At 33.4% G+C, this 17,053-nt stretch overlaps 2 protein-coding genes and 1 long non-coding RNA gene across 3 annotated transcripts; 1 reads left to right on the top strand and 2 right to left on the bottom strand.

Moving 5' to 3' along the window:
- Positions 1-1,254: 1,254 nt before the first annotated feature.
- Positions 1,255-2,690, bottom strand: LOC104750282 (uncharacterized). The gene is made up of 2 exons (XR_761573.3): positions 1,822-2,690; positions 1,255-1,598 (listed from the first exon to the last, which is right to left on the bottom strand). It is a non-coding gene; the product is annotated as an uncharacterized LOC104750282 (long non-coding RNA).
- Positions 2,691-3,757: 1,067 nt separating this feature from the next.
- Positions 3,758-4,719, bottom strand: LOC104750281 (uncharacterized). The gene has a single exon (XM_010472058.3). It carries the CDS (start codon positions 4,561-4,563, stop codon positions 4,165-4,167), a length of 399 nt encoding a protein of 132 aa, XP_010470360.1. The 5' UTR covers positions 4,564-4,719; the 3' UTR covers positions 3,758-4,164.
- A 2,030-nt stretch (positions 4,720-6,749) lies between these two features.
- LOC104750280 (phytyl ester synthase 1, chloroplastic) lies at positions 6,750-11,774 on the top strand. The gene is made up of 13 exons (XM_010472057.3): positions 6,750-7,622; positions 7,970-8,021; positions 8,200-8,255; positions 8,647-8,805; positions 8,902-9,006; positions 9,098-9,207; positions 9,288-9,409; positions 9,554-9,662; positions 9,833-9,966; positions 10,128-10,491; positions 10,896-11,009; positions 11,107-11,198; positions 11,348-11,774. Exons 1-13 carry the CDS (start codon positions 7,220-7,222, stop codon positions 11,646-11,648), a joined length of 2,121 nt encoding a protein of 706 aa, XP_010470359.1. The 5' UTR covers positions 6,750-7,219; the 3' UTR covers positions 11,649-11,774.
- The last annotated feature ends 5,279 nt before the right edge of the window (positions 11,775-17,053 follow it).

Genomic DNA, 17,053 nt, shown 5'->3' on the forward strand with positions numbered 1-17,053 from the left:
TTGAGTTTATTTTTTATTTTCAGTTAAAAATATGTAAGATCAATATTTATTTATTCCTTTTAAAATAAATAATTTAAATTTCTTATGTTGTAGTATTTTGATTTTTTATTTTAGTTTATATTTTATATTTATAGATTATCTAAGACTCTTATATCATCGTGGTTATAACTTTTTATTTTTTTAACTGTCTTTTAATTTCTTTAATTTTATTGGGTTGTTCATAAACTTATTGCAATCATGTAGATATTATAATCTAACATAATAATATATTATATAGATATTATAATCTAACATGATAATATATTATAATCTAACATGATAATAAGAAATCTAATAGTTTATATTTCTTTTAATTTCTTACCTCTCTTCTGACACTTTCATAATATATGCCCCTTTGTGAATTATGATCATAAGTTATTAAAATTTATTGCTATCAATTATAGGTGCCTTGAGACATCTAACTAAATCGATCATGTGAACATGCAGAAGAAAGCTAAATCCAATAAAACCCTTCACCAAAGAATCAAGTTTTATATTTCTTCAGCAATGTTTTAAAGATTTCTCTTCTCTCCAAAGGTTATATTTCTTTATTTATTTAAATTTTATATTTCATCAACGAATAATACAAATTTTTGAAAATTTTGAAGTATTTTACAGACCCCATACCCATTTGCACAGAGACAACACCACTGATACCCAAAAAAAAATCAAAATCAAAATCTCAAAGCAAGAAACTTTTCTTTCTTTAAGATATTTTTATTTCCCATCTCTCAATTATTTTCCTTTTTTGTTTTTGTGTTCCGGTGAAAAAGCAAAAGATGGGTTTCCATATCTCAGTCTCCGCCATTTTCTTTCTTGTATTATAGTAAAAATAAAAGAGAAACTTGTGTTTCCATTTTATCCAATCTAATTTCATTCTTCTTTTTTTCTCCGAAAATGAACTTTAGCATCATCTTTTAAATTTGATTAAAACTATTGTTAGTACAAATATTAAAACTAATAATTATTCTGGCCATGTGAGTTTTATCGACTCTGGCTCCAAACACAAATATTTTATAGATATTTTACAAATCTTGGAAGGGATGCATAAGTTGGACACATTATTGGTAAAATCCCAATCTTGATGTGTTAAACAATGTTCTTTGTCTTGTCAATTGGTTCACCAAATGCTATGTAGGCATGTGTATATAGCCGATCCAAATGAAATATGGTTGATTTTTGGTGGCCAACCATTAAGATTTTCGCAGTCAAGAATTTTACCAAATTATTGGTTTGTCTTTGGTTCTGTTACTATTAAGGAACTTATCGAACGTTTGATGTGTGAGGCTGATATATATGCTACAACATAAGCTCCCTTATTGCAAAGCTCAAGCTAGCAATCATCACATGGTTTCCTTCTTTCCAGGAATACCATCTTCATCTGACCCTGAACCAACAATACCGCGCAAATGAATCTGCAGACTCACCATACAAAAAGATCTTCTCCACTTTGATAACCTTTCTCCTTTTGTAGTAACCCTCAACCGCTCTTCCTCCTCAACTGATTCAACTTCTCACAACATTGCATGCTTCATCACCATCACTAGCTTCAACTTGCTCTGCCACAAAACTTGCTAGTTTAGTGCCTTCTAAGATTGGAGATGGAGACATTACTATTTCTACATTTGCAAGTCTTATAATGGCACTATCATTTGTAGCTACCCATTGCCCCATCCTGCTTTCGAGCATATCATGTATGTGGCAAATACTAGTTCTTTCACTAGATGATCCCACAAAGCAGAACGATCACGTAATTAAATTAAGAGTGGGGAATGGGCTTACTTGTAGGTTTTGGTCTGACAACTGGTCACCGTTTGGTAAAATCTCGGATTTCCTTTTCTCTACTGGGAATCAACGGCTGGGAATCCATGTGAAGACGACTCTAAGCCAACTTTGTAGGCGTGGGCAATGGCAAATCCCTCATGCCCGCACAGACAATCAGGTAGCTCTCTCCATTTTCCTTACCACAATTACTCTCGGGGAGCATGAAGACTACTATGAATGGAAACTTGAAGGTAAGGTCCACAATCGTTACTCAACGGGGCAGATCTATAGTCTACTCAGGGAGAAATCGCCTATAGTTCCATGGGGAAAGGCAGCTTGGATTCAAGGAGGCATCCCCAAGCATTGTTTTCTCACCTGGCTACTAATACTAAATAGATGTCCTACTCGAGATCGTCTTCTCAGTTGGGGACTTCAAACTAGTCCGATCTGCCTACTATGAAACTCGCATCCAGAAACTAGGGATCATATCTTCTTTGATTGCAGTTTCTCCTGGTCTATCTGGTCCTCAATCACGCAGAGATGTGGGATACTGGCTTTTACTTCTTGGGAAGCCTCGGTAAACTACATACAAACTATCCACCAGCCAAAATCACAAAGACGCCTCTCACTTCTGGCCTGGCAATGCTCCCTCTACTCCATATGGATGGAACGAAATCATAGACTTCATCGACAGAAATTTAGCTCTGGGGATACTTTACTTCGACTCATTGACTCTACAATTCGAAACAAGATCCAAGCCATTAACACTACAAACCCTCATCTCGCCTCGGTGATGTTCCAGCAATGGTTCTCTTCCATCTACTCCGATCCGCAATGACGATTCACTACTCCACCACTTTACTGGATTACAATTCTGATTCAAATTCAGGCTTTGATATGTGTTTTGGGCTTCTAATTTAATTAATTGGCTGACTCTCCAAACTTTTATTTCTAAGGCCAGGCTGGGCTTTTGTATGTTTTATTTTCTTTATGCATTTAAATAGAAAGCCTTTTTCAAAAAAAAAAAAACTTATTCGTTTTCAACTTTTTTTTTTGTGTTTTCATATATGAATTAAAAAATTTATTCCCTCTGTTTTAAATTAGGTGTTGTTTTAAAAAAAAAATTTTGTTTTTTGAACAAGTGTTGAATTACATTTCAATACATACTTTTGATAAAAGAAAAAAGTCCAGTCATAATCTTTATTTCATTTCTCTAAAGTAAATTATCTACATTTATGCCTATAGTTGATAACTTCCACTCTAGGATATTTTTATCTTATTTTTTTTTCATTTCAATTAAATACTTTTAAAGTAACTTCAAAATCAACCTTTATACAATAAGATACTTGAAATTTATTAATTTCAGATCCCACCATTCAAGATGGATTGCCAATTAAATTCTTAAATTATATTGATTTAAATCATTCAAAAATATATATACGATCATTTGAAGTAAATGAAATTACAACAAAAAAATGAAAACAAATAAAGATAAATTTTATGAAATAATATTTTTAGTGTTCAAGAAAGCGGTCTAGGCGGCCGCCTAGGCGCCGTTTAGGTGATAGGCGCTCAGCAGACGCCTAGATGGCCGCCTAAACCGCTTAAAATTACATAAATTTTATTTTATTTTAAATTACATATATTTAAATTATTATTTTTTATATCTATATACGTAATTATAAACATTATATGTTGTTATTATAACTTAAATAAATGTATTTTTCTTACTTTTGTTTATAATTTATATTTTTTTTATTTTTATAACATATATTTTGATATAAATATATATATAATGTTTTATGTTGTAAACGTCTAAACCGCTTAAAAACCATCTAAGCTCCGACTAAGCGTTCTAGGCGCTAGGCGTTGGGTCACCGCCCAGATACCACCTAGCGCTTTCTTGAACACTGGTTTTTAGTGAAGTGATTAAAAATCCACATAAGCGACCTTTCTCTTCGGAATTCAACTCAACGAAATCGTGTTACCATATAGTAGAGATTATCTATGAATCAGGCGTTGTTGATCCAAAGATATAAAAAGTAATAAAGATAAGTTTTTTACTTTCTTTTTTCTTTGACCTCAGATAAGTTTTATAGAATTCCATATATTACATACGCACATAATATACAGTACATAAATATATCGACTCCATGGTACAACATTTATTACATATAACAAACTTATAAAATTCACCCATCTAGACGCATATCTAGTATATGCCACACCACCCTCCATGGCTGATTCACAACGAATGTTTTGAAAAGACGTGCTTAGCTCTCTCTCAACATTTGTCTACTTCCCAAACTTGAACATGTAAGTTCATACATAAATATGTTCTCACCAGCTTCTCTCGGATAATCAGTTATTGTTTTGTGACTTGGAGCTTGAGGAATTTGGAGGTGAAGCCCACATGGCTCTATTTGGCCTGACCCATCCACCAGCGACGATCATGGTTGGCTTTTCATTCATGCTCTCCTTTTGACCTAACTTGTTCTCTGAATCATAAGGCTTCCATTTTGGGATCTTCATAGTTGTGTATTTCTCCTTCGTTTTACCTTCATCCCTTGAGGTGGTGCCTTTGTAACCCGATTGATTTTGTTCCCTTGAACTGGCCTGCCTTTGCGTTTGTCTATGACCGATAATTATATTGACTGACTTCTCTACCTGAGCAACTACGCGGTCAGCTCTAAGATCGTGATGAGAAAAACCATAATGGTTCTTCTCGTCGCGTTTGTACCCGCCATGACGATCCACCATTTTGCAAGGGAAAGAATTAAGAAAACTGTCTTGTGAGTTTCAAAGTTGGAAAGAAATAAACACACATCTATCTTTTTATATTGCTTACACATGCATGAAGCGTGGTAGAGAAGGCAAGATTCCACACTCAAGAATCATATTCCTCTACTTTTAATATCAAACGTACAACAAAGAAAAGAGAATATAATCAAATCGTACTTTCACATTTTAAAGTACCATTTACACAAATCTTTTTGCCATCTAAAATCTCATAATATTTGAAACTGCAAACATGAACCTAATAGGAATTAATTTGGACTGCCAATACACAACCACTGCTGATTAGTACTCTTCAAAGTTTGTGATAAAAAAAAAATTATAAATCAGTAGTATCTTATAGTCATTGCTTTATTTGATTACTTGAACAAATATATTTCTAGCTTGATTTGGACAATATTATTAACACATATATATGAAATATATATATATATATATGCAATTAATTTTGAAAGAAATGCACAATGGTAACATATGAGAAAAATAATAATGGGAAATATCTCATAGAAATTAGCAAGATTCACTCTTCCTCCAAAAAAAAAACACACAAAACCAAAATTTTGTCCCGATGTGTTTATATTTTATGGTAATAAACGTGTTTATATAGATGTGTTTAATTAACTATAGTCTTTAAAAAAGAAAATCAGAACAATATAATGCTTATTTTGCAAATTGCATTGGACGATAGTCGATAGACATCACATTCATATCCATGCAAGTACTAGTTGTCAGATACCCAAAATAGTTTATAAAAGAGAAAAAAAGAAGAAGCGGTAAAGAGATGTGGTACGTACGATCAGTGTGGACATGTGATCTTGCATAGTTGTCCAAACTGAGACACGGAAGGACTTAATTAAGCAAACGAATATGAATACATCCAAAAGACATACGCGTAGACAAGAATCTATGCTTGCTTTGTTTTGCTTCTTCCTTCTTTACCGTTAAAAAACTTACGGAACCCATTTGAACACGTCTTTCGTGTGACCTAACCCACTGAAACACACACTACACCGAACCTAACTCTTGTTTTGTTTTTTTTTCATTATAGTTATTGATACAAAGAATTAGCCTTATGAGAAAGACGAAAAAAATATCTATCATAAAAGAGATATTAACAATTATTTGAAAATGATAGATCTAACTGCGTAATCTTTGATAAACGAATACAAGTAACAATTATTTAAGTGAACTTATTGGTGGAAAGGTCTTCATAAAATTTGTTCCTGTTATAAGATATATATTTCTGATTTAGACATCTCTGAGTTCCCTTGTATAAGATATATATATCTCCATAAAATTTGTTCCTGGTCTAACTTTAATAAACATACAAAAAAAGATTCTTAATTCATAGACATCAAAAAAAAAGATTGTGAATGATCACAATCACTCATGAATCACCTAGCTAGCAGAATACTTATTGGTGGAAAGATTTTAAAAATTTTGGGATTCCGTTGTTGTTGGTTTATGAACTTTTAGATATTTTGTACTTTGATGACTCTAAAATATCTTGTTATATAAAAAGTTTTGTTATCACTCATTTTAAAATGTTATAAATTCTAGTGATATTGGAACATAGGATCTTCACTATTTTATTCATTAAACACATTTTTTAAGAATACTACAACATGAGATTCTCAAAGTTTTTATATTAAAAAAAAAAGTTAAAACGCAAAAGTCAAAACCCTCTACAAATCTATCAGTTTTTTAAATCATCTCTCTCGAAATCTAGCTCTCTCGTTATTGAGGTCAGAACAATTAGTTAGAGAAATAAATGAAACGATTAAACATAACAGCTTGGAAATAAAAATGATAATAAGAAAACTTAAATTAAACACACAACTTTTATACTGAATAATAATTGTTTAGTGGGATATTGAGAGAGCAAATAGAAATATATATATATATATATATATATATATATATATATATATATGTAATGAAAGTGAGAAATATGGGTCCAATTTGGAAAAAAAATATGTATTATAGGTGAAATTATTTTAAATTAAATTGATAGTGTCAAGTTGTCAGCCCATCTATAAACATAGCCTATGCTGTGCAATGTTTTTATTACGCATCATCCTACATGTCCCTTTGAGCCATAGTGTTGGAAGCTAACTAATATAATCCTTCCATGGTACTAACTACTAAGTACTAACAACTAAATGAGTTTAAATGTTTAATAACTTTTTTTGTGTACTTGTTTTATTCCACGTCGCAATTTAAATGTCTCTACCAAAATTGTCTAACTAAAAAAAAACACAAGAGTACAAAATTTATTTATTTTTCATTTAAGTATGAATATGAAAAATTAAAAAAAAAAAAAAAAAAAAAAAAAAAAACAAAAAAGAGAGATCGGGTGAAATTTCAGAACATCTTTTGAAATTATTCCACTTTCTACTAAAGATACTTTTATTAGCACTTTCCATAAAATAAACAAATGTAAAAGGAAACCGAAAGAAAGAAGTAAAATTAATAATATTTTCTTACAAAAAAAAAATATTTTGTCTATTTCAAAAACTTTTGTAGGATATTTTGTAAAGTTTCATTCTTTTTCCATTTTCTTAATTTTTTTGTTCTTTCTAAGAATTAATTTTTCTTACGTTGCCTGCCTGAATCAACAATGGCAATGGCAACATGTTCTTCAAGCCTATTGGTGTTACCAAATTTGAGATGGAATTGTAACAAAAGAAGACCCAATTTCAAGGTAAGAGCTCAAATATCTGGTGAGAACAAGAAGACGACACCAGTGGAGCCTGTGACCAACGGTTCGGTCTCTGTGTCTACTGTCCAAAACCAAAAAGGGGCAAATGAAGTGAATGGGAAAGTAAAATCCCAGAAGAAGATAGTGAGTGATGAAATTGAGCTGTTGTGGGATGATGGTTACGGCTCCAAATCTGTCAAAGATTACTTTGCTGCGGCTAAAGAGATCTTGGAAAAACCTGACGGTGGTCCTCCTCGGTGGTTTAGTCCCGTTGATTGTGGTCGGCCCGTTGAAGATGCTCCTACGTTACTCTTCTTACCCGGTAAACCAAATTCAGTAATTGGGTTTTGTCTGTGCTCTCTCATACGCTAAAAATTAAACCTTTGTATTCATTTCTCACTTCTGTGATTCTTTAGGCTGTTTATTTGAATTCTTAGTAATACGTTTCTACTGCTTTTATTCCTAGTATCGTTTCTTTGATCATGTCCTTTTCAAAGTTCCATACTTTTCTGATAATGATTGATTGTTTAGGCTGTTTTGTTGAATTCTAATAATGGGTTTTTTACTGTTTTTATCTTAAGTATCTGATTCTTAGATCATCGTTGCAAAGTTCAAAGCTTTTAATATGGATTTGACTTTTGTAATGCTTGATGTGAATTTTGTATACAGGGCTTGATGGCACAGGGATGGGCCTCGTTCCACATCACAAAGCTCTTGGCAAGTATGTTTACTCTTTCTTTTTAGTCTCGGTTCTTTGATTTAACATTGGAGTAAGAATATGCAAGTGGAGATATATAAACTTGAACAACCCTTAATGCAGCAAGAAAACTAATCCAAATAAAAGGTTTCTTCTGGTTATGTTACCTCTTACTGTTGTTATTGTATTTTTCCCAATACAGGGCTTTTCATGTCTCGTGCCTGCATATTCCTGTACTTGACCGAACTCCATTTGAAGGTAATATGAAACAGCTATATAAACATTTGGTTATATGTACTTGTCTCTTTATTATCGTAGAATAGATCTTCCCTTGCTTATGTTGGCTTATGGTACCTCTTTGAGATATATGTTTGTGTATACATAGAGTATCTATACATACAACAATGCTCAGATTACTTGCACTCAGCTCATTGTGTTTGGCATCAAATGGAAGATTTTAACAATGCGTGGAAAAGGTTTCCATGAATGAATATGGTTGTCCGAATATACGTTTACTATTATGTATACGATTGACTTCCAAATAGATAGAAATATCTAACGAGTGCTTCTTCTCTTTAAGTTCAATAATTCTTGATTTTGTTTGCTCGATTTTCTCTGAATGTTCTTTACTGTTGGTTTTACCATTAAGGCCTGGTGAAAATAGTCGAAGATGTATTGAGGCAAGAGCAGGCTACACGTCCAAATAAGCCGATATATCTTGTGGGCGATTCCTTTGGAGGATGCCTGGCTCTTGCTGTTGCTGCCAGAAACAGTTCATTAGACTTGGTGTTGATACTAGTCAACCCAGGTTCGCAAACACTTACTTATTCAGTTTTGTAGCTTTGTATCTATACTTGCATAAGGTTGTTATTTGATGGCCAACTACGTTTTTCTCTTTTCTTAGCTACATCATTTAATAGGTCACCGCTTCAGCCGTTGATACCTATATTAGAGATGGTGCCAGAGGAGCTTCATTTTACAGTTCCATATGCTCTCAGCTTTATTATGGGTACATGAGCTGATGTTAAAATTGTATAAGTTAATAAGTCCTTTTTTCTTCTATTTAAATTGTCTTTACTTAGGCTCTCTTGGAATTTTAGGTGATCCAATAAAGATGGCAACACTTGGTATCGATAACCAACTTCCAACAAGTATAAAACTGGAGAAGTTGAGACAGAGGCTTACTAAAACTATGCTCCCGCTTCTCTCTGTGAGTGTTTTTGTTGTTTTTTAATTGCATTTGTCCTGTATCTATACAAGATGACATCTTTTCTAACCATACGCTTTCAGGATCTCGGTGAAATTATTCCACGGGAAACTTTACTTTGGAAGCTTAAGTTGCTGAGATCTAGCTCTGCTTATGCCAATTCCCGCATCCATGCAGTTCAAGCTGAAACCTTGATCCTTGCTAGGTTATCTTCTTCCTTATTGTATTGCATTTCTTCTCTCTTCCTTATTTGTGGTCTATGAAAGTAATATAACAGACTTGGCTGGCGTACAATGGTTGACATATTATCAAGAAAATAGAAATGACTTTCGATTCCATGGTCTTTCAGTGGAAAAGACATGATGCTTCCTAGCCAAGAAGAAGCGAAGCGGCTTCATGGGGTACTAAAAAACTGCTCAGTTCGATGCTTCAAGGACAATGGGCATACCCTTTTACTGGTAATTATAATTTCACATACTGATTACTTTTGAATGCACTTCCTTTTGTTATGGATGGTAGGTGAAGGTGAAGCTAATGAAGTAGTGTCAAAAGTAATTTCTTACAAGAAGAGGAAAACACAGAAGAGTATGACTATTAATCTGTGTCTGACTGTTATTCATTTTCACAGGAGGATAGCGTCAGTTTGCTCACAGTTATAAAAGGTACAGGCAAGTACCGGCGCTCTTGGAGATATGATTTGGTTTCTGATTTCTTGCCTCCAAGTAAGGGAGAACTTGATTACGCCCTTGATGAAGTGCTTGGGTAACCTTGCTACGTCTTCCTTGACTCTTTATAACTTTCTCCAAAAAAACTGACAGTATTGTCTCGTTCGTTGGATCTCCTCAAAATGAGCAAAAAAGACCCAAATGCACTAAGCTTCATGTGATGTATATGGTCTGATTTTATTCCTTTGTGATATGCAGATTCTTGCGAAATGCTGTTGGTTCTGTGTTCTTTTCAACTATGGAAGACGGGAGAATAGTGAGGGGACTTGCTGGTGTTCCAGATGAAGGTCCAGTGTTACTTATTGGTTACCACATGTTGATGGGTCTTGAACTTGGTCCAATGTCCGAGGCATTTATAAAAGAGAAAAACATTCTCTTTCGTGGAATGGCCCATCCGGTTCTGTATTCAGATAATAATCCAAGTAAGGAGTTTGATTATAGTGACTGGATTAAGGTATTTGGTGCCTATCCTGTCACTGCAACCAATCTTTTTAAGCTGTTATCTTCTAAATCTCATGTCCTTCTCTTCCCCGGCGGTGCACGAGAGGCTCTCCATAACCGGGTTAGCCATCTTTCATATCTTTTCTTTTCCTAGTTTAGTACATGGAAAATTAGTAGCCAAAAGGAGTGATTCCATCCACTTAAACGAGTGAAATCAAACAGTCTTGATTATGCAGATGAACCTGCATATCCCTCTTAAGGTATAGAAGGTATAGAAATAACTTAAACAAACAATGAAGACTTTAATAACCAACAATGAATGGATTCTTAAACAATGAACTTTTAAAGTGTCATCAATTTTATGGTTTAGTGTGATTTTTATCCAAAAGAACCCACAACCTTGAGCATTTTTTAACAAAATGTTATTAGTTATTTGTAAACGCAAACAACATATGCATTTTAAATCTGCTAAATATGTGTTGTTAAAATTTCTGATTATATATATTATTTTCTACGACCTTACAGGGTGAACAGTACAAACTAATTTGGCCTGATCAGCAAGAGTTTGTAAGAATGGCAGCACGGTTTGGTGCAACAATAGTGCCGTTTGGAACGATTGGTGAAGACGACATAGCTGAAGTAAGCTTCCTGTCACAGCAAAACTTCCCATAATCCGAGTTTCTTGTGCACAGTTATTGAAACGAGGCAAACATAATTTTTTCTGTTGCTATTGCAGTTGGTTCTTGATTACAACGACTTGATGAAGATTCCTATTCTCAATGACTATATCAAGGATCTTACTCGCGATACCAAACAATTTAAGTTAAGGTAAAATGGCTTTTCATCTAACTGGAACTTGTGATCATGTTTTTGAAAAATAATAACATAGAAATTGGCTGTTGAAACAACCAGAAGGGTACTAATGACTGTAGTTGTTACTAGTCAAAAGATTGATGAGTTTTGTTTTGTGATGATAGGGAAGAATCAGATGGAGATGTAGCGAACCAGCCGCTCTACATACCAGGACTCGTACCGAAAATCCCGGGAAGGTTCTATTACCTGTTTGGGAAACCGATAAAGACAAAGGGAAGACCAGAACTTGTAAAAGACAGAGAAGAAGCAAACCAAGTTTACTTGGAGGTAAAAGCGGAAGTAGAGAATAGTATAGCTTATTTGTTGAAGAAACGAGAGGAAGATCCATACAGAAGTGTCTTAGACAGATTAAACTACAGTTTGACGCACACTACCGCAACTCAGGTTCCTTCTTTCGAGCCATGATTCAAACCAAAAAGCAAAAGAACAGAAGAAAATGAGTAAGTTTAGTCTTTTTACAAACACAACGTACATGTGGTATAGAACATTTCATGTATATCCCATCATATATATAGTTGAATTCATATTTAACGCCCCAATCCATCACAAAACATAGATAAAATCTCTTATCTGAATATAAAAAAAAACCTCTTAATCTGGTTTTTTTTTTTTGGTTCCAACAAACACTCCATTAAATTAAATTACAAGTTTTTTGGTACTCCACTCTAAGAAAAGTATATTACAACCAACTTATTTAAACATGAGGAAAGAAAACCATGGTGTGTTGCTTAAACAAGTGCAAAACACCCGGGTGAAACAACAACAAAAGAGATAACAAGCTTGAAGGCAAGTAGGATACAAATAGCAAAAGCTACAATAAGTGATAAGTGATAAGACTACAATAAAGGGGTATTAAAACCATAGAGATAGTGAGATCCACTAATAAGATAGGCCACATGAAGTGAGGGGAGACTGACCAAGACTGAATCACTGCCACACTAGAATACAGAGATACCGACAGGTTTTTAAAAACCTAACTCGTACTAAAGATGATGAGTCTTCAGCTCCCTAAAAAAGGAAGACAACATGTAGGTTGGGAACAAGTTCCCAAAAGTCGAGCGCTCGAGAAATGATCTAAGGTAAAACCACCTTGCCACACCAAATTGAACGATCTGAACCAAGTGGATACGAGAAGCATGGATCAAGATGAAGTCGTGTAGTCAAGGGGATGGAAATGAGAGAATAACATGAGAGCCAACAACAACAACTAGAGCTTGCAAAAAATCTCTCCTCATAGGAGGAAGTTATTGTGAAATGTCTCTTATTGAATTTTATTTGGTCCAATAGTAATAATACACATTGGTCCATAAGCCAATTTTATTGTGAAATGTTTCTTATCTGGTTATATGCAGTAGGTTAGTAGTAGTGTGCCTAATGAAGTTTTTTAGATCGAGAACAATTTTGATTTTCTTAATAAAAAAATTTAGATGAAACTAGGTGGGTGCCCGCGTTACGCACGGGTTGTTGTTTTCGTTTGTATTATTAATTTTTTTGTTTCGTATTTTTGTATTTTAACATTTTTTATAGGATGTTTTGTGTATATTTCTTAATGTTAAGTGTGTTTAATAGCAGTCGTATCAACCAATGTTTCATACTCTGATTTAGATGTTTGAGAAGTAGTAGGATACCAATTTCTTAAATTCTTCTCGACAACTGCAGGAATAACAATAGCAAACACATTATCTTCAGCCACAACAGTTTCACCTGCAGCAGTAGCAACAACAACAACTACTACTAAATCAACAACTTGTACAACAACTATATTTGTTAGAAATGGAACGTAAGTTATAGAATAGTAATTAGTCTAATCAATTAATTGTATTGCAAATTTGGTTTATAATAATCAGTGAATAACTTTAGAAGAAACTAATAAGACAATTGAGGAAAATACTATTTTACTTTTCTTACATCATTTATTTATTTGATTTTCCATGAGATTTTTAATTTGGTAAAGTGAGACTGTAATTATAATTACAAAATCTAACCACAGTCTTTTTTAAGAATTCTAGTTTGTTTGCTAAACCCCCCCCCCCCCCCCAAAATTATATTCACAAGTTAAAAAGTATTTAAATGGAAGTAAATAAAACACTAAGTTAAAAATTTGTTTAATTAACTATATTAACATTTTTGAAGTACATTTGGTGTTCTAACCTTTGAATTATACTTATTTACAAAATTAATACTTTAAAATTGCCCCAAAAACAAAAACAATTTTATTCCTAAAATATCTCTACCAATTTGGGTTAAAATTTCCTGAAACAATTTTTATATTTAGGAATTTATTACATTTAATAACATATTCCAAAAATATTATATACAATATATTTATAATTTCCTTTAAAACTCTAATATTCGATAATAACTATATTGTTTGTTATGAAAAAATTAATTTTTAATGGTTAATAAAATGTTGATTAAAAAACTGTAATTATCAAAAACCCTTAAATCTGAATTGTATTTCCCTGTTTTAATCATTTTTTCGGACGATAAGAGTAAATTATTTTAGACCACAGTAATATATTAATGAAACTTTACACTATACTTGTATTGTTGGGCCATTCCATTTTTAAAAAAATCATAATATGGGAAGCTCAATTTCTGTTTTTTTATTAAACTATTTAATACCATAACAAAAGGACGAAGCAGTACTTTATCTTCCCAATTTGTTGACGACGACTAATCCAGGAATGGTATCGTCTGTGACGCAGCGGTGGTGCTGGGCTTTGATTTTCCTCTTTCCATGCATTGGGACTGTGGGCGATCTAGTCCATATAGCCCATGTATCATGTGTTTTTTAACCAATTCATATCCTTCCGGGTCGGCATCTCTCTTTGGAACTTCTGCACTAATTATTTTGGTTGATTATTTCTGGTGATGGATTTTCTCTAATCACAGTAGTACATGGGCATATTGTACATCTCTTTTGTGAAACTCTATTGTGTAAACCATTGTAAACGTGAATTTGATTACATTTTTTTGGTATTATTATTAATTTTTAATTTAATTGTGGTGGATAATTTTAGCGAATGTGTGGGAGGTTATTTTTTTTTTGTTAGTTTTTGGTTCTCATATTGGGTGTTTGGTGTTTGTGTAATACAAACCACGTTGGGTACTTTTTTTTTTTTTGTGCTGCTGCGGGTATTTCCTCCTCCATTTGTTGGTGTTGTACCATAATGTATCCTACAATGTTAATATCAAAGTGTTAGCGCTGTGATATTTTTATGGGTGTTTTTTAAAATTTCCTTAATGTGTCTCCTCTAATTTGTATTTGCGATTCATCTATTTTTCCCTACGCCCTACTTGAAATCATACTAATTGGATGCATTTTTTTGTAGCCGACTGAGAGTTGGGAGGGTAGATCATAGATTTATAAATCATTGTGTAGACCTTTTTGTTTTGATTGCCCTGATTTTCCTCCGCTTTCCCCGGTTTTCTCTTAATGTGTGTTGCTCAGTGATTTTCAAAGGCCATTTCTGAGATTCACCCATGGTCGCCCTTGATTCGTTGTAGCTTTTTGGTTTAATATACTTCTGTGTTTTGGCATAGTCTAATGCGCTGTATCCCGTTTTGGCTATACTTCTTTTTGCGGTATGTGTGTGTTTTCTGAGAAGATTATTGTTTGCCTTGGTTTTTTTAATAATATGAACTTGTTGAGGTGGCCAGCTGGGTTTGTGACCCTCTTGTGTAGTTGAAGTTACTAATAGCACCCATCGTATTTAGTAAACGGAATCGTCCCTTCGAAGGAGATTTTTTTTGTGTAAATAAAGCATTGAGTGGTTAATTAATAATAACCCAACGTGTATCGCCGTTTCCGTTTCTTCCCTTTGAAATCCTTTTCTCCATCTTATTATGATCAGTTTAATTTGTTTGATTTGGCCATAGTCTTTAAATTATTTAAACCATATGAATATTTCAGGTGTTTTTTTTTTTTTTTGCCTTTTATTTCTTCTCCGAATTATATTTTTCGTGTTCCGCTTTGGTTGTATTTTGTCCTTCTTTAGCAGTATTTTTATTACTTGATGTTTGTGTTAATGATTTATTCGATACAGTGTTTTAATTTTATTTGATTAAATATTTTTGTTTAAATTAATTCATATTTTGTATGATTATAATTTCACATGATGTCTTAAATTTCGTATATTTTATATTTGTGTGCCATATTTGTATATACAAATATAATCATACCAAGAATGGACGCATGTTATGGATGAAGCATCTATAAAATAACGACATGCGTCCATTCTTGGTCGTTATCTAGAAATCCCCTTGCATGACATGCATCTTTGAAAGTGTTGTGTTTTACAGCTCCAACTGTTAAAAGTTCTTCAAAACTTGTTGCCCCCTTCAAGGCATTCACCAATATTCGAAGATAATATATTTCTCCTGTCGATGGTTAATTTGTTTCAATCTTTTCGATTATACCACTTTCTTTTCTGCGTGTCCAGATTTCATTTACCCTAGCCCAGACAAATTTTGAAGGCATGTCCGTGTAGTTTAATTTCTGTGTGTCGTTTGACTTTTTAATCATTTCAAACCATTCAGTTCTCCTATGTGCATGCTTACTTTCACCATGATCTTCATCTCATGTGTCTTCTAAAATAGTAGCGTGTTCTTTTGGCCTTTGGGAGGTGAATTGGCTGCGGTTGAACTGTTGGGTCATGCGAGCTGTATAAGTTTGTGATTTTGGTCATTGCAAAGTATATATATATATATATATATATATATATATTACTTTTGTTGGTTCTTTTAATAATGCAGTAAGAGTGTTTTATGTAGACGAATGTGTTGTTTATATAAATAATGTGTAAAGGAGATGGTTTTGTATGCATTTTTTATTGCTTACGTACCTTTTCCCAGGGAACATCTTGATGGCCGTACGTCTTCCAAATATGGTTGTGTGAGAACTTCATTGGGCTGTTTTTTGGAGCATGACATATTATTAGGTTGCTTGTTTTGCTGTTGTTGTTTTGGGTTTGTTTTTGGACTCCAATGTTAATTACCTTTGTATTGGGTTTGGCAATGAACTTGAATAGTCTGGCAATGGGTGTGTTTCTTTGGTTGTTTCGGCGGCCTTTTGATTCTTGGTGGGTTAATGGCTCCATGACTATTATTCCGAAGTTACATACATAGAAGATGTGTTACAGATTGTGGAGGTTTTAAATGCCAATAGTCGGCTACTTTTAAGAGTATAAAAGGGAGTTGTTACTTGTGTGTTTTACCCGGTCGATTTTGAGAGCTACCGGATAGCGGGAATGGTAGTTTTAGAAAACAATCGGCTGGCTTCTGTGTAGTTTATTATGATTTTACCTGTTCAATTGGGCATTTTTTTTTTTGATATGTAAGGGATCTACAGTAACATATCAGGTGGATTGTTTTTGTGAGAGCAAATGATTATGTATTTATAAGGAATTAAGGTACTTTACGAAGAGGTTACATTTTAATAGCTATGGTGAAGACAAAAGAGTATGGGTAGCCTATGGTGATGAGCCGTTTTGGAAGAACAGTAAATTGCACTATTTATGTTAAAGTTAAGGACGCAACATAGTTCTTTTGACAGTTACAAATTCATTTCTCAGACGTGTTGAAGAGAAAGAGTCAGCAGAAAGAAAAAGGTGAAAATATAGCTTCTGAATTCATACTGGTTTTGCTGTAATGGGCTGCAGTTGAATAAGGCCCAAGTATGTTTTGTTTGTCTAAAAAATAGTTATGTTATACAGAAAGTTAGATTTATCATGTAGAAAATTGAAGACGGAGTACACGTAGCACACTTTTGGGTGGTGGCACGAAGGAGAGAGTTAGCCAACTTTTAT

The sequence above is a fragment of the Camelina sativa genome, chromosome 16 (assembly GCF_030686135.1).
Source record: "Camelina sativa cultivar CO46 ecotype springtype chromosome 16, ASM3068613v1".
In the NCBI taxonomy this organism is placed as follows: Eukaryota; Viridiplantae; Streptophyta; class Magnoliopsida; order Brassicales; family Brassicaceae; genus Camelina; species Camelina sativa.